Source organism: Physeter macrocephalus, chromosome 14 (assembly GCF_002837175.3).
Source record: "Physeter macrocephalus isolate SW-GA chromosome 14, ASM283717v5, whole genome shotgun sequence".
Lineage (NCBI taxonomy): Eukaryota > Metazoa > Chordata > Mammalia > Artiodactyla > Physeteridae > Physeter > Physeter macrocephalus.
Genome location: NC_041227.1, coordinates 40,296,123 through 40,315,169, shown reverse-complemented (window position 1 = coordinate 40,315,169; position 19,047 = coordinate 40,296,123). Strand labels below are relative to the sequence as shown.

General features: G+C 39.4%; 1 protein-coding gene across 3 annotated transcripts in view; it reads right to left on the bottom strand.

Moving 5' to 3' along the window:
• Positions 1-19,047, bottom strand: part of MACROD2 (mono-ADP ribosylhydrolase 2) — a 2,044,226-nt gene that overhangs the window by 58,229 nt on the left and 1,966,950 nt on the right. Inside the window, exon 17 of one of the 3 annotated variants that reach the window (XM_028499300.1) lies at positions 4,810-4,890. The exons of the other annotated variants lie outside the window; for them this stretch is intronic. Coding sequence (XP_028355101.1) covers positions 4,838-4,890 — 53 coding nt within the window. The 3' untranslated portion in view covers positions 4,810-4,837. Of the gene's footprint in view, positions 1-4,809; positions 4,891-19,047 lie in introns of those variants that run through there. 3 annotated transcript variants of the gene reach the window in all.

The window sequence follows — 19,047 nt, the reverse complement described above, 5'->3', positions numbered from 1 at the left end:
ATGTTGATGGACAGGTTTTACCTTAGGGTAAAATGACAAGGAGATAGACGTCAGGTCCCTAAATGCCAGAATGAGGGGGCATTAATCTTAGATGGTAGCATCCACATGACCAGCACTCCTCATTTTATTTGCTTGAGTTCTTTAGAATTGAGCTCCCTGCTTCCTTAGGTGCCATGGTGGGGAGGCTGACTGCTTTGGCTGTTCCACAGAGAACTTCAGTTAACCCCCCCTATCCACCTCCTCTTCTTAGACTTGACCTCCATATTGCCTTCTGACCGGATGTCCTAGTTTCCCAGCATAATCTCAGGTTATACCTCTTGTCCTACCCAGTGAAATTACTGGTAGTCTCACCTTTTACTTCCAGAAGTGTCCTAGTTTAGAAAATAAACTGTATGGTCATTCTACTGCTGACCACCAACCCTGAGCTCTGTGGGTCCAAAATGGAAGACCTAGTTCCTCCTGCTCTGGCCTCTCATTCTATTCTAGACTCTGCTTCATCTTCCACAGATTTCCATTTGCTTTTCAATATTCACAAATTTGTTGGAATCCATTGTCCATCTCCTGATTTCTTTACTGTTGGAGCTCACTACAAATTTATGTTTCTATACTGTTATCCTAGTTGGGTATTTTGGAGGGATGGAAGTGAACACATATGTTCATCCTGAAACCTTGATATCCTGTTTGGTTTTAAACCACACTGAAAATGTGAGTTTGAAGCCCTCAGCCTCTGTTCAATGTTGCAATATTTAGGACAACATTACTTTTCAAAATACATCACCACTGACCCATTAAGCATACCATTTACCAATGATCTGAGATTACTGACATCTACTATCACCAAAGGCAGAGAACACAGAAGCCAGCAAGCTCAGTTTAATGTTCATTGTAAAATGTATGTTTCTTAGAACAACTGGAGTTAAGCATATAATAGCCATGGATATAGTCTTCACAGCAGAGGAATGACCAGGGATGAATTTTACAGGGATGAAAATACTGCTGTCCATGTGAAAACCATTATTAATAACATTATTGTTCCCCATTTAACTCAACTTGACAATACAGGGAAAAACCCATACTGCTAAAATTTAAATTATGTTAGAAATATGGTTGAGCATTAAAAAAAGGTCATACACAGATAACTGCATTCAATTCAAAATGTATCAGTTATGATCTGGAAGTGAAGTTTTTTTATACTCCCTTTTCATTTCCTATTCTCTGGATACTATTACACTTCTGATACAACCAGGCATGCATGACATTCTCCAAAGGTGCAAAGATGATAAAGCATGTAGGTGATACAAAGTATCTGGCATATTTTGCTCCCAAGAGCATTTCCATAGGCACCGCTAGTTCTCTTGCACACTCTAAGCATGATCTCTGGTGACCTGAGAACATGAATATGTTCTCCAGATCTCTGATGGTCAAAGGTCACTTGGCTACTAAGAGCATGGGCTGCTGAGAGCATGTTCCAGAATGAGGTACCAAGACAATAACATAGAGAATCCAGTAATTCTGATGTTCTTGTGTCCAAAAGGGAGGGATCATTGGCATCAAAACACTGGAATGTAAGCAAAGTGCTTCATAACTATAGGGGCAGTGAACTGGGCTGCTGTTCCCACAAACATTTGTAGCCCCAATTCAGAGGGACAGAACACACAGAGGAGAAACTTCCCTGAGCAAAGCTGAGAACTACTTTGGGAACTTGGGGTCAGAGAAGAGGGAACAGAAGCTCCCCACATTCTATGTGGAGTGTGAGGAAAGTGAGGGAAAAAGAAGGGTGTAAAGTGAGGGGCTGCTCCAGGACTCTTCTGACCTTTGGTCCTTCACGTCCATGCAGGGTAAGTTTGGTATGTGGGGCTGCCCTGGGGTGTCTCAGGGAGGAATTCTCTGCAAAGCCTGGGTCTTGCTTTTCTTGCCACAGTCATACAGAGTGGGGCAGGGACAGTGAGTATTGAGTAAACTTGCCCATGTGACCACAATTAGGGTTGACTTCAGAGCGCTCCATAACAGCATACGACTTGCCAAGGCAATTGTTTTGAAAGACATTTCAGTTACTTTGGATGCTTAACCTTGTGTGCTTAACTAATGTATTGGGTAGTTTATTTAGTCCTGAGTTTTTAGGACTCCATGTGGCAGCCAGGAGAATGTACCTTGCAAACCTGAAGTTACAGGGAGTGCAGTAACTGACCACTGACTGGGGCCCCAGCTGTTGGGCTCTGGAATCCATCATTGCATTTGTCCTGAGGCCATGCTTCCCCCAGCCAATGAGCCAGGGGAACTAAGACAAGTCATTCTTGGCTGAATTTGCCTCAGGGAATCCCAGATGCTTTGACAAAACTTGCTTCCACTGCACACCCCCCAACCTTCCTTCCGTATGTCCTTCTCTCGGGGGTCACCCTTACATGTGGTCTCGGGGCTCTCCTTGCCTTCAGCAGTCCCCTCCTCCTTTGCTCTCACACAGGCAATTCCCTTAATAAATCTTATTTTAGCATCTGCTCCCAGGAAGACCTAGACTCATACTCTGCACCTCGGAACAACTTGCAGCACTCAGAACCACTGGAATCTGCTGGTATTTCAAATTATGGTTCAACTCTGGACAATTAGGACTTTGTATCTCCATCAGAGAACATCTGGCAGAAGCCAGTTTCTGCCAAATGGTATCGCTAACTGGTTCATTCTAAGCCAGTGGTTATTGTTTTGGCCTTGCAAACTCTGATCATACACAGCGGGTACCATTTCATCCTGTCGGTAAATTCTGACAGACTTCAATAAGCGGGTGTCACATCCTCAGTGTAGGGTCTCACAACCCTCCCTGCTCAAGAGGGAGCAGACTGCCAGAATCTGGATTCAGACACACTTCTTTCAGAGTCCCAGTTCACGGCACTTTCAGTGACACCAAACATCTCTGCTCCCTCAACACAGCGCCAGGCCGCGTCCACCCATCCCACCCTGTTTCCCATTTAGGGTAAGATACTCAAAGTGCCAAGCCTAATGGGTTCATTTTGTTTGGGGAAGCTCGGGGAATGTTTGAAGTGCCTTTCTGTATTTGAAAAGGACTGGCTTAGTTTTGAAAAGAGAGACTGACAATTAGAGAAAAAGGTTTTGGTTTTGATAAGAGCCTATACAACTGTGTGTTGAGAGGGTACAGTCCCAGTCTTTATTCCAGTTACTAATTTACCAGAATCCAAATCATGAGGAATTTGGATTCACAGCAGCCAAAATGTGATTGAGGATAAGTGATGGCCAGCGGCTGCTGGTCTATCCCTATGAAAGATGGAGGGGGTGCTAAGTCTCCTGACATGATTCTCATACCCTAAGCTCTTAAAAACCCCAAGGACCATAACCCAGGAGCAGCACGCCTGGGAGACATGCGGATGAGCTGCCCACAAGAGCTTTCAGAAACCTCCTGGTAGCCGAATACACACTTTAAAGAGGCTAAAGCCCAAAACAGTTTGATATAATAAGGTCGTGATAGCATAGTGCTGTATTTCCCCATTTTCTAGAACTGCTTGTATCATTACAATATGGTTGGTACAAAATATAAATTCTCAAGGGAAAATAAGATAAAATGGTAAGAAGACAAAGGACTGTTCTTTTATATTCTGTCCCCTGGTCTTGGTGGCTGTGATCACTGGCATATGCTGAGAAAAGAGGTGAGTGCCGGTGGGGCTCTGTAGCCAGCACAAATGTCACAAGATGCTGGTCCTGTGGGAGCCCTTCAGAGAAGGAACTGTGAAGGTCAGCTCTCTGCAGTTAGGCTGTGTGGTGTTGCCTAGGTGACCCAAATGCACCAGGACCTACATCACAAGCTCATCTGGTTCTCTTTCTCTCTCTCTTGTCTTTTTCTAAGGTGAGACTCTCCTAATCATTAATAATCTTAATAAAGACACCGATGAGAATGTGGCTTATATTAAGCAAGGACCTCAACCCTGGCAACTTAAAATCGAGTACAGCAGAGGGAAAAATTGGACTTCTGCCATTATAGTCTAAGATCGAACCCATCAGGAATGACCTAGAAGGATTAAAAAGTTACCACCGTATCTCTCGGCAATTCCTTACAGTTACTGATTTGCCAGAGTCCACGTTTCTGTTTGTCCTCAATTCAGTACTCCTGAGAATGTGGCTCCTTTGGGGCTTTTGTGTTTCTTTATAGGATGGGCGCTGGAGGGAACGATAGAGTGAGGTGGGGGATGTTTCTGTCTCCTGCTTGATAATATGTTTGATTCCAATGGCAACAGCTGGAAGAAGTTCTAGTAAATATAAACCCCCCGAACAAGGAACATGAATAAGGAAGTGGTTTCCATGCTCCTGTTTCCCCGCTTTGCCATGTTTCTATACAAATGTCCACCATGACTCTACAGTTGTGTTATATAAGCTGCAGAGTTTATTCTTTGGTGGCTGGGTAAAAGTAATGTCACTGGGAGCACACAGATCTCCCTTCATGAATGTTTTATTCCTTAAGTTTGCTGGCTCATTTTTACCAGATTTTGGAGTTGTTTACATGGCCCCTTCATTTCTGCTTGGGGACAGAAGCATCTGTGACAGATGTATTCTCATGACACAGCACATCTGCCAGAAGCCAAGGGCTGCAGGGTGTATTTCTAGATCAGCTGCATCCCTTTCATTGGGTCTTTTACTATCAAAGGTGTCAGCAGCTAAAGGAAAACTACTGGACTTCTAGCTGGGGCACATTTGGAGGATGAAAGTAGCTGCAAGTCTCTCGGGGAGCCCTTGTGGTCCCACATCATGCTTGTAGCAACCCAGGGAGTAGATTAGCCAAGTCTTTATAAGGAGGATGGTAACATTTGATCCCGTGCTCCTGTAGTTCTCAGATTTCTCACTGTTCATCACAAAAATGGGAGGATTCTCCTTGGCTTGGAGTATGGGCTTCTGTTCAGAACAATGATAAAAATAATAATATTAAGACTATTAAGAGTTTACTATGTGCCTGGCACTATTGCTAGAACTTTACACATATGAAATCATATGATCCGTATAAACTATCCTCTGAGGTAGGTGCTATTGTTAGCTCCATTTGCAGATGGGGAAACCAAGTCTAGGATAGATAACTTGTTCTTGGCTCATTAGAGAAGAGCCTGCCTATAAGCACAGAGAGTCAGGCTGCAGAATCAGGCTGGGATATTTCATCACCCAGGGAGATATTCATATGCAGAGTTGCCAGGGCTTGAAGGAATTTCTTTTAAAAATTAATCTCTAGCTTTTGATTTGACAAATGAAGGTCGGGATCACTGCGTGCAATCCTATACCCATGTTTTGAGAGAGAAGTTGGAAAATCTAGCTTGCTTAGAGGGACACAGCCAAGATGATGAAGGGTTTGAAGAACTTGTAAGACAAGAGGTATCTGGAATAAATATGGAATGAATTAAGTGACTAAGAAAAGACACAGGAGGTCGGTCTGCAAACTGCCTTCAAATACTCAAGGGGTTCTTGCCATATGGGCTGGACTCACTTCAGTTCCCTGTGCAGGGCAGAACTGGGAGGAATGAATAGAAGCCGCAGGAGAGCCAAGTTCATTTCTTTCTTTTCTTTTCCTTTTCTTTTCTCTCCTTTCCCTCCCTCCCTCCCTCCCTCCCTCCCTTCCTTCCTTTTCTTTCTAACATCTTTATTGGAGTATAATTGCTTTACAATGCTGTGTTAGTTTCTGCTGTATAACAAAGTGAATCAGCTATACATATACATATATCCCCATATCTCCTCCCTCTTGCGTCTCCCTCCCACCCTCCCTATCCCACCCCTCTAGGTGGACCCAAAGCACCAAGCTGATCTCCCTGTGCTCTGCGGCTGCTTCCCACTAGCTATCTATTTTACATTTGGTAGTGTATGTATGTACATGCCACACTCTCACTTTGTCCCAGCTTACCCTTCCCCCGCCCGCCCCCCCCCACCCCCGCCGTCCTCAAGTCCATTCTCTACATCTGCATCTTTATTCCTGTCCTGCCCCAAGGATCTTCAGAACCATTTTCTTTTTTTTTTAGATTCCATATATATGTGTTAGCATACAGCATTTGTTTTTCTCTTTCCGACTTACTTAACTCTGTATGACAGTCTCTAGGTCCATCCACCTCACTCTAACCAAAAGACATAGACTGGCTGAATGGATACAAGAACAAGACCCATATATATGCTGTCTACAAGAGACCCACTTCAGACCTAGGGACACATACAGACTGAAAGTGAGGGGATGGAAAAAGATCTTCCATGCAAATGGAAATCAGAAGACAGATGGAGTAGCAATTCTCATATCAGACAAAATAGACTTTAAAATAAAGCCTATTACAACAGACAAAGAAGGACACTACATAATGATCAAGGGATCGATCCATGAAGAAGATATAACAATTGTAAATATTTATGCACCCAACATAGGAGCACCTCAATACATAAGGCAAATGCTAACAGCCATAAAAGGGGAAATCGACAGTAACACAATCATAGTAGGGGACTTTAACACCCCACTTTCACCAATGGACAGATCATCCAAAATGAAAATAAATAAGGAAACACAAGCTTTACATGATACATTAAACAAGATGGACTTAATTGATATTTATAGGACATTCCATCCCCAAACAACAGAACACACTTTGTTCTCAAGTGCTCATGGAACATCCTCCAGGATAGATCATATCTTGGGTCACAAATCAAGCCTTGGTAAATTTAAGAAAATTGAAACCATATCAAGTATCTTTTTCGACCACAATGCTGAGACTAGATATCAATTACAGGAAAAAAATCTGTAAAAAATACAAACACATGGAGGCTAAACAATACACTACTAAATAACCAAGAGATCAATGAAGAAACCAAAGAGGAAATTAAGTTCATTTCTGAACACTCAGAGTCATCGGGGGATGGAGGAACTGCTATGAAAGGGTGTGAGCACCCCATCAGGGGCATCCTGTAGCAGAGGCTACAGTGTCTGCTGGAAAGGAGGTTAAACTGGGTGACCTCCAAGACCAATTCCAACTGCAAGACTGACAGTAGGATTGTTTACCATTTCAGAAAGGAGTTAAGTTGAAATGCAGCAGACACCTCCTGGAATATCATTCTCTATCAGCCACAACCCCTTACAGCAGTGTTGGGGCCCAGGAGAGGCCACTCCCAAATATGCCTCAATGGCACATTGATTATTTTGATTTAAAATTACTAAGAAACAGCCAGTCCAAGAGGGCCACTTTGACCCTCCTCTCTGTTTCCCTGATAGCAGGAAATAAATCTCTCATATGAAAGGTATATTCCCTGCATGCGGAGGTAGAAGGACACCCTTATTGCCAGAGATAGGGAAATTTGGGCAGAGAAGCCTGTATAAACAAACCTTGTTACTTCTTTAATTTATTACCTCAAGGCCAAACTTTGCTTAAATTCCTTACTAATTAAGCACCCAAACCTAAATTTCTTTGTCCTGTCAATTCCTCTCAAATGTATTGTTTCTTTGTCTAAAAAAAAAAAAAAAAAAAAAAAAATATCAAAGCTGGGACTTCCCCGGCAGCGCAGTGGTTAAGAATCCGCCTGCCAATGCAGGGGACACGGGTTCGCTCCCTGGTCTGGGAAGATCCCACATGCCGCAGAGCAACTAAGCCCGTGCGCCACAACTACTGAGCCTGTGTTCTAGAACCCGCGAGCCACAACTACTGAAGTCTGTGTGCCTAGAGCCCGTGCTCCGCAACAAGAGAAGCCACCGCAATGAGAAGCCCGCGCACCACAACAGAGTAGCCCCTGCTCGCCGCAACTAGAGAAAGCCTGCACGCAGCAGTGAAGACCCAACTCAGCCAAACATAAATAAAGAAATAAATTTATAAATATATATATATATACACACATATATACATAAAAGCTGCCTGCTTTGGCCACGTCTTAGGTACTTTCTATGAGATCTCCAAGCGCACAAATTAGGATTTGTCTCTTTTTTCCTGTTACTCTGTCTTGTGTCAATTTTATTATTAGTCCAGCCACAAGAACTCAAGAGGGTTAGAGGGGGAATTTCCTCCTCCCCAACAGCAGCTCATAGAGGAAAGATGAGGTGGAGAGAAGGCTGGGCCACAACTTAGACAACAAACGTCGGTCCTGGCACCCCCAACTGCATGTGTGACCCCCAGGGACACTAACTCTGCACACCCTTAATTTCTATAACTTCAAAATAGAGGAAAAGGAATATCATCATTTTGGAAATTTCCAAAATAGACAGGTTGGCTTCAAAGTTTTCTGATTAAGCATCAGCTATTTGGAAAATGGAATGGACCAAAGTTATCCTGCCCCCAGCACTCTGGCTAATGACCAAGCTGTTGTATAAGATGCTTCAGAAGAGCATTTCTGCATACTTTCTGCACATCAAGTTTGCTGATCATCCTTGTATCTCTCTGTATCTTGTTATAAAATGAAGGTCTTGCCAGCAATTTCCTTTCCTTTTCTCTTTTTCTTATTCATTTTTCACCCATACAATCAGTTTCATGAACCAGAACTGTCCCCCTGGCTGGGACAGTCTAGTTTCTTGGGCGTACTGTATTCTAGGCAATGACAGTGCAGCTTTACTGTAATTAAGTTTTCATTCTTCTATGCAAAACTAACATTTATGAAAAGCTTCTGTAAAAGACCAAGTTCCTATTTGTCTACCTTCAGAAAACTTCTTCCCTGCTTACATCCTTTTTGTAAGTCCATTTTTTACTTTAAATGTTATGTCCTATTTTGGAGACAACAGTAAGTCCATTTATAAGTGTTTGGGGTCTGCCTTGTAAGCCTACTCAATGGTATAACACTGCTCAGAACACACTTCCCATGTTTTCAAAGGAATTTTTCCCTAAGTCGTGATTGTCATGCCCTCTACAGATGTGGCATACATATAAAATCTTCCTTATAGGCACATGTCCATAGCTATGCATCACTACTAAAAAAAAAAACCAACCTAATTAGTCCACCTGAGACTAAAAAAAAAAGTCGTTCTAATCAAATGTTGGCATTAGTTCCTTTTATGTGAAAAAGATGGTAATGGATTTACAAAGAATAACTCCCTTTTACCTAAATCTTGGTAATGAGAAACTGACATGAGACCACAGTTAATCATCCTACCACCCAACACCTGAGGCTTGGAGACTCCCACTTGAGTGCTTGGGGAAAATACACATCACACAATTCAAGAAGGAGCCCATGCCCCTCTCCTAGCAGCCCACAAAAAATCTGTGCTTCACACGCTTAGCTTAAGTGCTACTTCACTCCATTTAAGTAAAAATTGAGTTTAATTTGGTCTCAAAAACTTGCTTTCTCCCAAGTATGGGGGGAAAGAGCTTGGGCTGTGGGATCAACTGCAGTGGTACATGTGGCCATTCAGAAATAAAGGGGGTTCAGCATCACTCAAAGGCAGGGTGCAAATCTGGATTGCGGTTAATTAATTTAGCCTTCATATCAAATGCTCAGAACTACAAAGAAGGCTTACCAGCCAGTTTCCAACAACCAAAGGATAAAAAACTGAATGAAAAGGCTAAGAGATTTAGCAAACAAACTGTTTGCCATTTAGGAGTAACTTAAGGGCTACCCAAAAGCGCTCCTTGATTGAAATCCATTAAAAGGAACCAAACATTGACCTCGAGGAAGAGAGCTTAGATATACCACCCACCCAATAATGGTCCCAACAGAGCTCCAAAGTCCTGGAGGCCTCATGAATATTCTGGAAACTTAACATGCCAAAAGAAGGAGAGATGGGGAGGACGAGAGAGGTCTTTGCTTCTAAAGAATAACGGCTCTCCCGTGGTTATTATGCCTCCCCTTCCAGGATTCCTTTTCAAGCTCTTTATTGAAATTGCTCAGGTCTTTAACTGATCTCTCATGAGGGCTCAAAAGCCTTAAGCTAATTACATTTGGCTGAGATATGCTTGATGAGATGGGAAAAATATAAAGCTATTGAAACGGTGAAAAAAACCTCTAACCATCTGCTGGTGGTGTTGCTAAAAGAACAATAGATGAAAAGAAAGAGGGCAGCTAGCCAGAGTGGAAAGGTACAGGATTTCTTTAATTACTGGGTCAATGAGGCTATTACTGCTTGGAATGTTGGGGAAGGCAGGCCAAACAGGCTTAGAGGACTAAGCAACTAGACAGTGTTTAGCGAATAAACAAAGCTAAACAGCAACACCAAAAAAAAGGATGCATTTTTTTGAGGGAGAAAGGGGAATTAGGTCAGCTTGGTTTAGCAAAGCATTTCTAATGAAAAATCACAGGTACTTTGTGGAAAGGAGAGAAAGAGATGCTCCTAAATGGGAAGGAAGTAGCTTTCAGCCCAACCTCTGGACTTCTCTCCAGATTATCTGTGGTCCTCAGAGATGCAGCCCTGGCAAAGCGCGTTCTCTCTGATGCTGTCAGCCAGACAGTTGTTCTGTTATACTTGTCCATCCAGGTGAGCAGCCTGCATTAAGTTTCCAAATCAGCGCCCCAGGTGTTGATTCAATATGGCAAAGAGCTTATGTGCATTGCTCTAAAAGCCCTGTTCAGTTTCTCCTTTTATTTAAAAAAAAAAAAAAAAGAATCCCCTCAAATTCAGCTGAGAAAATGTTAGATTTTGGAAGACAAACTGACAAATCAGAAAGGGGACTGCTAAATCAAAGTTTATTTTTACTTTGTGTACAGTAACTCCTATAAGTTGAGCAGTAGTTTCTGCCCCAAATCCTATTTTTTTCCCCAAACTTTACAGATGGAATGCCATTTTCTTTTGTGTTTCGTTGTCTTGATTCTGTATCTGAAGGTGGGTAAAACTACTAAACTAATGGCGAAATGTTTTTTATTTTCTTCATTTTTCCCTTTTCATCAAAACCAGGAACACATTTTTCAGACGCACAATTCAAATGTATTCTCTGGATGCTCTTGGTGTGCCCGGGTCTGCTTCCCAATGGACAGAGTCCTCTCCCTCACCTTCCTAACCTGGGCATGCAGTCTCTGTGCCCCCTCTTCCACATGGCCTCCTAGACCTACCCTGGGGGAAAGATGCACTGTATCAGTGACCACAAGGAGGGCACAGGTGGGAAGAGAGGCTTACAGGCAGCTGATCTCAGACAAACAGGGGTCTGAGTTGGAAAGAGGTCTCCATCTGTCCAGTCTCCCAGCTGCAGGTCTGGGAGTCCAGGATGATGCTAAGAGACCCTCTCCTCTCTCAGCGCCTGATGTGAGACAGCTAGTTTGGATAATGAACGAGGGCTTTGCCTGTGGTTCTCGAAATATGGTACCTGGACCAGCAGCATCAACATCATCCGGGAACTTGTTAAAAATGCAATCTCTTGCTTGCTCATCACCACAGACCTACTGAATCTGAACGTGAGGTATAGGGTCCAGCAATCTACCCTTTAACAAGGCATCCAGGTGATGCCATACTCCTACTGAGGAGTATGTTCTATATCACCTGTCTGTCTATCTATCCATCCATCCAACCATCATCTTTGCCATGTTTAAACGTCCCACCCTCCAACAAAAATAAGGCAGAGGCAAAGGTCTAAGGGATTTTTCAAAAAGAATTGTCTAAATTTGGATGCAAAATACTACAGTAGTGGTGCCATTCAAAATGTGGTCCACAGGGCTTCCCTGGTGGCGCAGTGGTTGAGAGTCCGCCTGCCGATGCAGGGGACACGGGTTCGTGCGGCCGCTGGGCCTGCGCGTCCGGAGCCTGTGCTCCGCAACGGGAGAGGCCACGACAGTGAGAGGCCCGCGTACCGCAAAAAAAAAAAAAAAAAAAAAATGTGGTCCACAGAGCAGCAGCATCACCATTACCTAGGAGCTTGATGCAAGTGCAGGTCACAAGCCCACCAAGACCTCCTGTATCCAAATCTCCGGGGGTAGGGTCCAGAAATCCGTGTTTTAACAAACACTTTAATTCTTATATACACCAAAGTTTGAGAGCCATTGTGCTAGAATAACACCTGAACAAGGATTAGGGTCAAGAATCTCTCTATTCACATTTTGTGATATTAGTCAGGGAGAGCTCAACTGGAACATTTGTTGGACATGAATTTTATATCTCCTCCATTTCCAAAAAGTATTGGTTGGATATTTACTTTAATTATTATTTTTCCCAGGCCAGAAAATAGAAACCAGCCTTTTCTCTTCCTTCTACCCTTTTTCCTTCTCTCCCTCCTTTCTTCCTATCTCTTTTACTTCTTTTTTGCTCGTTCCCTCCTTCCTTTCTTCATTTACTTACTGCCTTTAATTCCTCTTCTTTTAATCTCCCAGAGGTCCATAACTATTCTACTGGCACTTACTGTGGATGCAGTAATTAGATTTACCAGAATTAAATTCCAGTTGTGCAACCAACAGAGAGACTGACATTAAAAAGGGATGGGTCCCTAGAAAAATGGTACAGATGAACCGGTTTGCAGGGCAGAAATAGAGACACAGATATAGAGAACAAACGTATGGACATGAAGGGGGGAAAGTGGCAGGGGGGGGTGGTGGTGGTGGTGGTGTGCTGAATTGGGAGATTGGGATTGACATGTATATACTAATCTGTATAAAATAGATAACTAATAAGAACCTGCTGCATAAAAAAAGAAAATTCTAAAATTAAAAATAAAGGGATGGGTCATGATAATAAAAATGCTGCCTAATTCAGCATAGATTATAGAAGGAGGGACAATTTTATGGTAATTCCCAACTCGAGCATAGGAAGATACTGGAGTCTCTCCTTTCCCTGGGGATCTATTTAAGAAAAGCCTAAATTTTTCAACATGGTTTGGAGAAACCATGTTGAGGGTTAATGTATTAGTTCCCTATTCCTGTTGCAACAAATTACCATAGACTGTGTCTTAACATAACACAAATTTATTATCTTATAATTCTAATTCTGGAGGCCAGAAGTCTGAAATGGGTCTTATGGGGCTAAAATCAAGGTTTCAGCAGAATTACCTTCCTTCTGGAGGATCTGGGAAGAATCCATTTCCTTACATATTCCAGTTTTTAGAGGCTGCCTGTATTCCTTGTCTTACATGGCCTCCTTATTCCATCCTCAATGCCAGCAACTTAGCACCTTCACATCTCAGGTGCTTGCTGGCTCTCTCTCTCTCTCACTTATACACACACACAAACACACGCACACATACACGTTATATCTGTATTTATCTTGTCTATTATTATCCATTAATTATATATAATTTCTACATTTTGTGCAAGTTTTGCTTTCTGATTGCTTAAGGTTGTCTATAATATATATTTTGTTAATGGGAAAAATGAGTAATATAATAATATGAAATGACTATGTTAATTTTGAAGTGTTCCTTTCCGTCGAAATTACATGTCTTAATATATTATGAACTGCACACCTCTTGATCCTAAATATTATTTTATGAATTATGCTCAATATTATAAGAAAAATGAAGGATGGGTGAACTAAACTTTGTGTGTATTTGAGAAATAAGCTAAATACGATAAATGGAAGTAAACATTCTCCTTTGAAATATGTGTGTGTTTAAGAAGAAATATCCAGTTTTTTCTCTTTCATTCCTATTTCTCTGTAGTTTTTTTCTATTAGTTTCAAATAAAATCCGAGACTAATAAATTATGACATTTCTGAAAAATGAACAGACGTGCTTCTATGTCAAAAATGTAAGCTCTAACTACGAGTGATATTTATTGGTTAGAAACATGACTGATTCATCTCAACATTTCTTTTGAAGATTCATAATGAAATAAAGCGATCACATACAATCAACCCAAACCCCTTGCTATTGTTAAAATGCCTACCTCCTTTTTTTCCTTTTTCTTTTTTAAAATCATTGCAGCAGATGCCATAAAATGAATGTAGTGAAACCTTCAAGCAGCAAGCTCCCTGTTTCTATCTTGATTATAAAAACACATTGAAAGGTAAATCCTCACAGTGAAATAAATGAAAAAAATAATTAACATTCAAAGTACTCCTTACACCACCTGTTCTTTACATACTGTGCTGAAATGAAGGCACCTGATGTATAAAGAGTAATGAAAAGAAACTGAGTTTCTTTCTAAAGCAGAAAGAAAAGTAGCACTTATATTTGAAATTCAAATCAGAATGGATGTACGTTTTGTACAATCAATAGGGTCCAGAAGTTCCTTCATCTGATGAGTTGAGTGAAGTGGTTAAGTCTAAACCCAGGTACAGTAAATATTTTATCCAATATATATGACATAATATTTTGGGGCTATTTGTTATTTTTAAAAAATCCTTTATGTAAGTAGATGGTGAACTTCTGTGGTCTTTGAAAGCAGATACTCCAAATAATATCTGACTTTAAGGTTCTGTGTTAAAATTTGGGTTGACAATATTTTGGTCTTTACAACAAAATGTGTAAATGAACATATTTACACATCCATATTATTACAATCCCTAACTATCCACCCCAGTCAATTTATAGATTAGAACTGCATTTGTTAGTTCTGTTACCTAGTGGCCTTTTTGTGTTCTTCAGTTGGAAGGATATTGATCCCAGATGGTCAAAGATGAAGGAAGGAATTATAAGTGAGGTAAATGGTAATTATTGGATAAGTCTAAATGAATAGTGGTGATACAAATCCATTATGATTATAATAAGAATAATGTATTGTGGGAGTTAAGATATACTTAGAATTAAAATATATTGCAATAGTGGCATTTATTGGGATGAGGCAAATTAAATTTAAGTATGCTAAAATTTTTCCATTGTCATGGAGAATAAAAGTACCAACTCATATTAAAATTTGGTAAGTCTCAGTGATAGCTGAGAGTCAGGAAGTGAGCTGAGCCTTGTGGTTGTCCCCAGTGACTGTCTGGAGAGACTTTCCAGGCCACGGTGCACAACCCAGAGGACTCCCTGAGTGGAGGAGACTGAGCTGAGAGTCTTGGAAGGCCAAGGCATCTGGTGTTTGCAGGGCAGAGAACTGAAGATTATCTGAATCTATAACGGTGTTACTCCTTTGACTTTCTACAACTAGACTGTTTTACAAATCTGTAGGGGTAGAAGTTACCTTGTAGAAAACTTACAATAATGAAAATGAGACTTCTTCATAGCAGTGTAAATGCATTCTGTTTGGTGGAGAAGAAAGAATACATTTTACTGTCCTATATGATATTAACCAGTCTTTCAAATGTCAGTATTCCTGAATCGTGGGTGTATGTGCATATGTATGGATATATTTGGTATTCCTCGTTGTATGTGTATTATAGAGATATACATATACATTTGGATATACGTATATATATTATTATTTCTTGAACCAGTTTTACATCTTACTGGTCCCCTTATTAATTAATGATTTAAATAAAATCTTTTACATGTATTTATGGAAAATCATGAGTCATGATTTCATCTTTCTGAAATTACAGTTTAGCATTATTAAATATCTTGGAGAAGAGGGCAGATATAATGAACGTGTCACCAAACATTAACAATTATACTCACTGTTGTTCGAGGAGGCTAATTTTCTGCACTATTTAAGGATAGTATATGTAAAATAATGTTTAGATGCAGATAAAAACTACTCTTTTCATTAGTTGTGATAAGAATTAAGGTACTTCAGTGTTCTTGGACTGGAAGAATCAATATTGTTAAAACGTCCATACTATCTAGGGCAATCTACAGATTTAATGCAATCCTTATCAAAATACCAATGGCATTTTTCACAGAACCAGAACAAAAGTTTTAAAAATTTGTATGGAAACACAAAAGACCCTGAATAGCTAAAACAATCTTGAGAAAGAAAAATAGAACTGGAGGAATCAGGCTCCCTGACTTCAGACTATACTACAAAGCTACAGTCATCAAAACAGTATGGTAATGGCACAAAAACAGACATATAGATGAATGGAACAGGACAGAAAGCCTAGAAATAAACCCATGAACTTATGGTCAATTAATCTACAATAAAGGAGGCAAGAATATGCAATGGGGAAAAGATGGTCTCTTCAATAAGTGGTGTTGGGAAAACTGTACAGCTACATGTAAAAGAATGAAATTAGAACATTCTCTAATATCACGTAGGAAAATAAAACCCAAAATGGATTAAAGACCTAAATGTAAGATTGGATATTATAAAACTCCTAGAGGAAAACATAGGCAGAACACTCTGACATAAATCACAGCAATATTTTTTTGGATCCGTCTCCTAGAGTAATGGAAATAAAAGCAAAAATAAACAAAAAGGACCTAATTAAACTTAAAAGCTTTTGCACAGCAAAGGAAACCATAAACATAACAAAAAGCAAACGTACAGACTGGGAGAAAATATTTGCAAATAATGCAACTGGCAAGGGACTTATTTCCAAAATATGCAAATAGCTCATACAGCTCAACAGAAAACAAACAAACAAACAACCCAATCAAAAAATGGGCAGAAAATCTAAATAGACATTTCTCCAAAGAAGACATACAGATGGCCAAAAGGCACATGAAAAGATGCTTAACATCACTAATTATTAGAGAAATGCAAATCAAAGCTACAATGAGGTATTACCTCACACCTGTCAGACAGGACAACATCAAAAAGTCTACAGATAATAAATGCTGGAGAGGGTGTGGAGAAAAGGGAACCCTCCTACACTGTTGGTGGGAATGTAAATTGGTGCAGCCACTATGGAGAATAGTGGAGTTTCCTTCAAAAACTAAAAACAGAGTTACCATATGATCCAGCAATCACACTCCTGGGCATATATCTGTAAAAGACGAAAACTCTAATATGAAAAGATACATGCACCCATATTCATAGCAGCACTATTTACAACAGCCAAGACATGGAAACAACCCCAATATTTATTGACAGACGAATGGATAAAGAAGATTTGTTTTATATATATATATATATATATATATATACACACATAGTTTATGCCATGGAACCACCAACGTGGCTGGTCCATGGAGCACATAGGAGACATGCCTTAGAGAATTTTCAGAACCTTCTGGGAGAATTTAAAGGGAATACAGTTTCTTCAGAGCTGAGCCATAAAAACATAATACTATATTTATTATATCATATATTTTCATTATGTTATAGCATGCTATATTTAAATGTCACACATTTATTACATATGTGTACATATTACGTACACATACAGACATTTTTACATATATATTGATACTATATATATATATATATACACACACACACACACACACACACAATGGAATACTACTCAGCCATAAAAAAAGAATGAAATAATGCCATTTACAGCAATGTGGATGGACCTACTAAATGAAGTAAGTCAGATAAAGACAAATATCAAATGATATCACTAATACGTGGAATCTAAAAAAAATGATACAAGCGAACTTATTTACAAAAAAGAAAGAGACTCACAGACATAGAAAACAAATTTACGGTTACCAAAGAGGAAAGGGGAGGGAGGGATAAATTAGGAGTTTGGGATTAACACATACACACCAGTATATATAAAATAAAAAACAAGGTCCTACTGTATAGTTCAGGGAGCTAAATTCAATATCTTATAATAACCTATAATGGAAAAGAATCTGAAAAAGTATATACATATATATCTGTATCACTTTGCTGTATACCTGAAACTTATACAACATTGTACATCAACTATACTTCAATAAAAAGTTGTTTATTTTGAGAAAAAAAAAGAATTAAGGTACTTCATGCACAGAGAGTTGCAGAACTCTAACGTAGCAGAGAGAAATAAAATGTTCAACACCTAGAGATAGAATTCCACTTAAGGAAGAGATCTGTTTTATCTTTGGAAATTACTTTGATTAGCTACGAGGCTATAGGTCTTGGGGCAAAACCAGACAACCTAGGCTTGATACAAAGTTAAAAATAAAAAAAGAAAAGAAAAAGGGGATCCAGAAACAAAGCTGGATGCTAGAGAATTAGTAGAGATGGTCTCTCAAAATTCCCCAGACAGGGATAGACAAAGTATTACAAATTTTGATCCTAATGTCCACTTGAGCCTACACATATTACTTGGGTTTGTAGTACTTCCTCCCTGACATGTAAAATGGAGATTCAGGGAAAGTTTTTCTAAATCTTAAAAGACAAGATGATGATAGCCTGCTGGGGACTTGGCCACATTCAAGAGGCCAAGTATACTTTCTTCTTGAGAAGCCACATATGAGGTTTACACATGTTTAATCTAAATTTACACACTATTACATTATGGGAACCAAAATTATTATTGTTGCAGTGAATATGCTCTTTATTTTTCTGTTTTTTAACTTTAAAATTATAGGTCAGTTACATTTTTATTTGAGGAAGAAACCTGAAGAAAATTCGTACTTTAAAAATAAATTTTAGAAAATGTTAAATATGAAATGAAACATTCTATCTTTACTTTTTATACTGTGGAATTTGAATGAACTGGTTTTATATGTATATATTGCATACATAGAGATATGCAGAAGACAAATAATTTAGCTTAAAACTTCATAGTTTTTATAGTCAATGTATTTAACAAATACAAGGAATTTCATTAAACACTTAAAAATATTCACAAAAGCTGAACAGGCACCAGCGTTATTAATTTATCTTATATTCTAAAATAAAATTTTGGTTGACAAATTCCAGCTACAAAATATGATTAGGAAAAAAGACTGATAACAGAAGAAATCATTTGAAAATGAAGCTGCCCTAAAAACCCTAAATTATAATGCTGCCAATGTGAATTATGCAGGATTACTAAAGTTGACTTCATTTGAAAAGATAAGATACAAGATAAACACATATGAAATCCAGTAAAATAACATCATTTAGGTTAATAACCAAATAGGAAAGTAATCTTATAGGTGATTTCCTCTAAAAAGATCTCATGTTTTAGCATAAAATATGACTTTAGCCAGCATTAAAATGTTTTTTCTGAAGATTTCTATTTCTAGTGGAATTCAGAAATATTTCATATAAAATCTTAACTAGATCAACATTGTATCATTATTATATCACATACAAGATATGATATACAAGATAAGATTTCAGAATATATAAAGTTCCAGTAAGTTAATTAATCAAGATGAAAGTTCATATAATATTTTGTATGAATCAAAAATGTGCCTGGGGCTTCCCTGGTGGCGCAGTGGTTGAGAGTCCACCTGCCGATGC